This window comes from Neovison vison, chromosome 2 (genome assembly GCF_020171115.1).
Source record: "Neovison vison isolate M4711 chromosome 2, ASM_NN_V1, whole genome shotgun sequence".
NCBI lineage: Eukaryota > Metazoa > Chordata > Mammalia > Carnivora > Mustelidae > Neogale > Neogale vison.
This window is the reverse complement of record NC_058092.1, coordinates 25,979,552-25,986,998: the sequence shown is the minus strand read 5'-3', so window position 1 is coordinate 25,986,998 and position 7,447 is coordinate 25,979,552. Positions and strand designations below refer to the sequence as shown.

Below are 7,447 nucleotides of genomic sequence, written 5' to 3'. Positions count from 1 at the left end.
GGTTGAGCAGGTGAGTATGTCTATGAGGGAGGTGCGGGTGAGGTGTGCAAGCATGTGGTATATGTGAGGGGGCCTGTATGTGAGAGAGAGTTGGTCCATAGTTGAGTCTGGTCTTGCTGTTTTTCTGTCTGTGACCTGGTTGGAACCTTGGCTTTCCAAACCTCAGGCCACGTTATTACAGAATCCAGAGTTCCAGAGCACTTAGCCCTCACCCAAGGGCTAAGGTAGGAGGAGGGAGGAGAGAAGATCATCTAAAAATTTATGCCATTCCCACTGGAGGAAAAATATGGGCTGTTCATCACGGGCCCGCCAGCCGTCGAGCCAAACCTGGAAGAGAAAGAAGACAGACGTTGTGATGGAACTCCTGATGTTAGCAGAGATATTAGGGAAAGTACTATGTTAATTTTGTGGCTGTCACAAACTAGAAAGAGCATGACAGGCATGGAGGCTAAATGCTTTAGCATAATAAAAAAAGATTTGGTTCTGGAAAAATAAAATATTAAAATGATACAACTGGAAGACAATAAAGAGCTTCTTCTGTCACTTCCTTAGGAAAAGGAGCCCTTGGCAGCCTGTAGGGACTGCATCTACAGGCCCAGTGTTCTCTCCATCTCCAGGACCACACAGCAGGGAGCCTCTCTGGATCTGAGCCCCTTACCTATGGGCCTAAAGCCATTCTACCTGCCCAGGAAGGCCAGGTATGTCATTCAGGAATTTAACAACATCACAGAACTCAGGGCCATGTCCCAGTGTGAGATCCCAGAGTCTAGACAATTCCAGGGCTCCCTCTCCCCTTATCAGCTAAGTCAGGTTCCCCATTTAAATACCAGTGCGAGGAATAAGCATTGAGACATCACTGCATGCCTGGAACTTTGCTTAGATCCTCAAGGAACAAAAAGCTGAGAGCATTTGAGCCTCACCTTCTAAGCATAGAAATGTGCACACTTCTGCTTTTTACACCTGGCACCACTGCTGTTCATACTTCAAAAGAGAGTTCAAAAGCCATCTCCTCTGTGACCTCTTCCCTGACCTCTCCAGATGGAATCATTTACTCACACTTCTGGGATCCTACAGCAATTTCTTCACCCATCTGCTAGGATGTGTTGAATGAATGGGAACAGAGCTCAGTACAAATCGCAACAGGGCAAATGGCTAGATTTCGTCTAATCCAGGGATTCTCAGCCCCTTTTCAGCTGGGCAGATGCTTATTACAGAAGATGTTCACATTCACCACACCCTCCCATGAATTAATGAAACAAAAAAAGGGAGGGGTGGGAGAGGGAAACCACCACATTAATTTGTAATGCCTCAGCCGGTATGGTATCCGTCGCTCACTGTAAGTAGCATGGGAAAGCTAGGCTTTGGGTTGGTTTGATTCCCTTCTCATTAAATAAATTCCAGGAGAGCAGGGACATTATCTGGACTGTTTGCCGCTTTATGCCCAGGGCCCAGCTCAGGATGTGGCACAAGGCAGGTGCCTTGTAAACAAGTATCCTGGCTGTAATCCCATCTCTTTTCTCTTCTGGAACTCATATTGGAAAAGAACTGATTGAAAGTCATGTTAATACAGGGATACCCTGGATTCGGGTCTGATTTACAAAATAAAAACTGGAACCCATACTTCAGCATTTAATAATTTTTGGTAATTATTACCAAAACTCAGGACACACCTCATATCTGATTGCCAGGCCCCACGCATCTAGGCCATTCAGGTTGGGAATTCCTGATGGGTTCACCTGCCAAGGGCATGGTCTAGACAGGATGTCCACTAGAAGGCCAGGAGGAGAGGCAACTCCATGGACTAGATTTATCAAGGAATGCTTCCTGGAGGAAGAGGAAAAGCTGGAACTCACTTCAGCATGGCGAACTGTCCTGGTTTGCCTGCAACAGTTTCTACATTGGCATTTATGGGGTGATTATTATTTGTGCTCCTTTCCACTCTCAAACTTGTCATTGTTTGGAAGATAAACTGCATGATTATCCTGCCCCATGAATGTACACAATTGATTTGACAGAGGGAGGGGAGGGCTTGGGACCCCCTTCCCTGAGAGCCACAGGCTCCTTCCTCTCCCTCTTCATTTAGTTTAGTTTCTTGGTTTGTTCTTTGCTCCTGATCCTGCTTGTCTCCAGGGCTACATTCACCCTCAGTGCCTTTGCATACTTCCTGCCCAGTGCAGCTTCTGCTAGACCTCTTCCACCCACAGAACTGGGAACCCTGGACACCACTGCCATACTCCATACTCACTGGGTCCCAGCCAGCGGTGCCCACATCGCTCTGTGATCCCTCCCCACAGTCACCTATTTCTTCTCTCACTTCACTAACACTCCCTCTTGGATCCTCTGCTGGGTCCTCCACATTTCCCCAAGCTCCCTACATGTAGGAACCCCAGGGCTCAGTCTTTGGTCCTCATCTGTTCTCCATGCACACATGCTCCCTGGGCCATCTCATTCCATCCCGTGCCTTTAAATATCATCTATATGCTAATGACTCCCAAATGTACATTGCCAGCCCCAGCCTCTCCTCTGAGCCCCAGACTCACATATCCACCTGCCTAGCAGCAACCCCACTCATGTGTTTAATGGGCATCTCCAACTTCGCATATCCAAAACCAAACCCCATCAACAGACCCTTCGCTAGTCATCTTGACCTTAGTATTTTTTTATTTTTTTTATTTTAAGGATTTTATTTATTTATTTGAGAGAGTGAGCAGGAGCGATCACAAGCAGGATTAGAGGCAGAGGGGGAAGCAGACTCCGCGCCAAGCAGGGAGCCCGACTCGGGGCTCAAACCCTGGACTCCAGGATCATGACTTGAGCTGAAGGCAGACTCTTAACCAACTGAGTGCCTAGGTGCCCTTGGCCTTAGTATTTTGGCATTTCCACTTGTTCAAATAAAACACTGAAAAATCATGCTTGACTTTTCTCTCTTTCCCGCCATCAAGTCCTATCAATTTGACCAAGAAAATAAATACTCCAGATTTTTTCACTTATCTCCTTCCCACAGTCTCTGCCCTCGTCTACACCGCCAGCACCTCTTTAAGATTTATTTACTTGTTTATTTTAGGGAGAAGTAGGGGGAGGAGCAGAAGGAGAGGGGCAAAGGGGGAGGGAGAGGGACAAGCAGACTGTGCACCAAACAGGGAGCCTAACACAGGACTCAACACAGGGCTCAATCCCACCACCCTGAGATCAGGACCTGAGACCTGAGCTGAAACCAAGAGTTGGATACTCAGCTGACTGTCCCCCCCAGGGGACACCAGCACCTCTTTATCTCATAGCTGTCAGGGCTCCTATCCTGCGTCCCTGCATCAGCTCTTGCCCTGTGGTCCAGGCTCTGTACATTGGCCAATGTCACCTTCTTTAGACAGAGAATTAGAACATGTCCTCAGCAGTGTAAAAGCTGTAATAGCTCCCCACTGTGCTTAAAAGAAAACTCCTCACCATGCCCACCAGGTCCTATCTAGTTTGGCCCTGCTTCCTCTCTGATTTCAATTCCACCCACTCCCTCTCCTACTCACCGTGCTCTGGCTACATTCCACACCTTGGGGACACTGCCCAGAGTGCTCCTCACCCAAATCTGTCGTCTCATTACATTCATATCTCAGCTCAGGAGACATCCCTTCATTCTCTCACTCCCTTACCCCCCACACCTGACATGTATGTGGTTTGTTTATTTCTTACTTACTGTGTATTTCTTTCCCTGGAATGAGAGAAGGAAGTTCTTTGCCTTGTTCCTTCCCTCCAGGAAAAGCTGCCTAGAACAAATCATCCTTTGGGGGGACATGGACCTAAAACCCCCCCTTGCCTCACTTTTCTGATTTCCTGACCTTCTCAACCTCTTGGGCCACTAGCCCACCCTGCTGACCACTTCTCCCATATGTCACTGACCTTCTGTGCCCACTTTGTCTCCGGCAGACCCCAGGCTCTCTCCCACTCCCCAGACAGCTCCTTTCTCAGCCCCTTGCCACGTTTTTCCTCTCCCTGCCCCTCTGCAGGCAGCCAGAGACAGGTGTGGACCCTCCGCTCTTCAGCTCCCCAACGGTGCTTCGCACTTGCTGACTGATGAGACTTGCGGCCACACCCCCTCCCCGGCACAACCAGTTCTGGCTTCTGCAGTCTCGCCTCCCTCGGGCCCGGTGTCATGGTGTGGAATGGGACTTGTTGGGGACAGGTCTTGATTCCACTGCTGTCTCGTATAGTCGCACCCCCAAGGGAGGCGAGAACCTCTGCTATAGACCCTCCAGTCCCCTCCGGGCTACACCCTGTCTTGCCTCCCATTTCCTCCCCTCCAGCCCATCCGTGCACTCCAGACTGCACCCATCTGCATGGGATCCCAGGCCTACCAGTCTGTCTTTAATATCCAAGCCCAACCTCCCTTTCTAATCCTATTTTCCACCTTTTTCGGGGATAATTCGAATACTTCAAGCAGACGCCTTTGTTCCCCAGGTCTTAAGCGTGCTGCACACTTTCCCATCTGAGGGATGGACCCTCCTCCAGGTGCTGCTCCCTGAAACCTCCCCACGCTGCAGACTCCCTGCACACCACCCAGCAGGGGTGCTCCCTCTGTCCTTGGACCATGCTCGCTCTGGAGCTAGGGAGACGGGGACGTATTGCTGTTTGTGGGATGGGGTAGCTAGGGGAGATCCTGGGAGCCAGGCTGTCTCTCGTCTCTATTCTTTCTCCCAGAATAAGGTTGTGCCCATGTCTCATCCTCTCTCAGTCTCTGAAGGGAAGGACCGTGTCCTAGGCATCTGTGGATCCCCTCAGGCTACATTCATATTAACCACATGAACTAACACAGAGCTTTCCAGGGGGGTTGGATGAAATGCACCTTGAAAACCTGCACAGGAAAAGGGAAGAAAAAAGGGGGAAGGAGAAAAGAAAGAAGGAAGGAGGGGGAGGGAAGAAAAGGAAAAAAGGAAAGAAAAGGAGTCATGGACTTCATGTTCAAATAACACTATCGACCTCCCCCGTGAACGTCTTCTATGAACCTTGGGAAATGAAATAGTCTGAGAATTCCAATGGTTAAGAAACCTGTTTATCTTTGTTTCTCACAGCTTTGCCCAAACAGATCCGACTCTGGAAACCTTTTTCTAACATGTAATCCTCTTACAAGGCATTCAGGGGAAACACTGAAAAGATGAGAGTTTGGGGAGACCTAGGTGACGTCACACTGAGGGTCTGTGACGGGGAGGTGGACAGGAAGGGAATCCATGTCAGGCTGGGGAATTTGTCCCTCACCCTATCAGCTCAGTTCCTCAAACTGGGGCACAGCTTCCCCAGGGTGTGTGAGGCTCAGGTCTTCAGGAGGGACGCGGCCTGCCTCTCGGAGCATGAATACGAGTTGAAGATTTGGTGGGTGGGAATGAGTGACCGTGTGCTCTTCTATAGAGACAAGGAACATTAATTTATGGCTGACTAGCATGTAAAATTTGTGTGGAATTTTCAGCTAAAATGCTGAGTGTGTGTTGGCTGCTTGCTGCGAAGTCCCTGTCCTCTGCTGTTTGGGGCCCTTTGGTGGGAAAGCGTGAGCAGCCGTGATAAGCCCGGGAAGCCCCTTCTGCAGGGCCTGTTACAAAGTCAATGGGATATTGGAGAGATTAGCCTGGGAAGGAGCTCAGGGTGCAGTAAGGGGGGCCAGCGGAGGGAGCTGTAAGAAGATTACTCAGCCGTGTCCTGTTGTAAACCAATCAAACGGGCAAAGGCAGATGGGTCATGCTCCGTCACCTGCCACCTGCTAGAGAGAGTACCTGCTGTCCACGGCCAACTAGCGTGCCTACGTTTCTGCAGCCAGACTGTGGGGCCCCGGCCCCATCGTGGGCCTACAACAGGGGCCCAGCAAACCCTGGGCCAGCCTCACTTCCATACCAGGTCTCTCCAGGACCCACAGAGCCTCTGACCGGCACAGGTCTCCTCCCTCAGCTCAGCCACAGAACATACGCACAGAGAACACACCAGTGAGGCCCACCCGGCATGCTCCTCTCCCTTACCTTCCCCGGCAGACTTCGGGGCCCAGGGTGGACTTACAATGTGAGTTGAGGACTCACCCATATGCCTGGGGAACGAGGTACTGTGGCCCATCTCCTGCCATGGGGGAAGGGTCTCGGGGATTGGTGGACAGCTTCGGAGGTGTCCGCTGAGGGTACGGATAGTTGGGCTGGACGAAGGGAATGTAGCTCAGTAGGGGAGTGTAGGAAGAGCGGAAAATCTGCTGTCCCATCTGCTGTGGATTGTACGGCGTCACCTGCAGGTCAGGACGAGAGAGGGGCTGGGTCCCTTAGAGCCCACTGCTTCCAAACCTCCAGTTCCTGGCTCTAACCCCAACCCCAATCCTGGCACCCCCCCCCCTCAGCCCCTGTGTCCCTTAGTCACTGTAGATGTCTATAAGGCACCCTGTTGGGATGGCAAAAGCCCAAGGCTCAGATTCCTATCTGAATGGCAAGATACTTAATTTGTCTGGGCCTCAGTTTCATCATCTATAGAATGGGCAAACACTCCCTTCATTGTATGGAGATTGAGTCGGTTGATAAAAGCAGAGACTGGTGCATAACAAAGAGCAAATAAATTTTATTTCCATTCTCTGGCCTGCCTCCCTACCTCTTCCTCTGTCAATAACCATCCAAAAAGCCCTTGTTCATTTTTAAGTCTTTTACTATCTAAAGAAAAAAAAAAAAAGGCTTGAGATTTCTATGTCCCTGGCTTCTACTTCAGGATCTCAACAGACTCCAAGTCCAAGATAGCCCAGCTCAGTGGAAATGCCTGTGCCAGGTGATAGGAATATTCTGTGTCTGCCCGGCCTGGTAGGGCAGCTGCCAGGCCCACAAGTCTACTGGTTGACCACTTGAGCTGTAGCTACTGTGAACCAGAGGAACTGAATTATACATTTTACTCGATTCAAATGTAAATAGCCACATGTGGCTAGTGGTTGCAGTATTGTACAGTGTGAGTCTAGGAGAAAGGGCATACCCTAAATGATGGAGAGCTCATTACATCTCAGGCACTGCATTCTACTACTGACAGCTCCAAATGTCAGAAAACCCTCTCGTGTATGGAGCTGACATCCATCCTCCTGGATGCTGAAGGGAGTTTCCAACAAAACTGGGGAAACTTCTGGGATTCCTCTTTAAAACCAGAGTCTGGGGTCCAAGCTTCTGAGGGATTCAGCACATTGACAGCCTTCTCTCACCCTGCATGTTCTTATCTAATTAAAAAACAAAAACAAAAACAAAAAAACACAAAGGCTCGGGGCAGACCAGTCCCTTCCTATGGATGCTCTCATTTAAACTCCAAATAGCTTGTGAGGCAGGACCACAGGTCTTTCCACTCTAGAGATGAAGAAATGAGGTTCAGAGAAGTTGACCTTGCATAGGGCGTGCTCCAAGTGTCTGAGTTGCGGTCGGAACCCCCAACGCGTGAGACTGGTACCCGTGCCCTGAACCGCACCTCA

At 50.0% G+C, this 7,447-nt stretch overlaps 1 protein-coding gene across 1 annotated transcript in view; it reads right to left on the bottom strand.

The window, feature by feature from the left end:
* Positions 1–251: 251 nt before the first annotated feature.
* C2H1orf94 (chromosome 2 C1orf94 homolog) overlaps positions 252–7,447 on the bottom strand; it is a 38,858-nt gene continuing 31,662 nt past the window's right edge. Inside the window, exons 6-7 of the mRNA XM_044236355.1 lie at positions 6,048–6,244; positions 252–327 (exon numbers count right to left, since the gene is read on the bottom strand). Of these exons, the coding sequence (XP_044092290.1) occupies positions 252–327; positions 6,048–6,244 (273 nt within the window). The remainder of the gene's footprint in view (positions 328–6,047; positions 6,245–7,447) is intronic.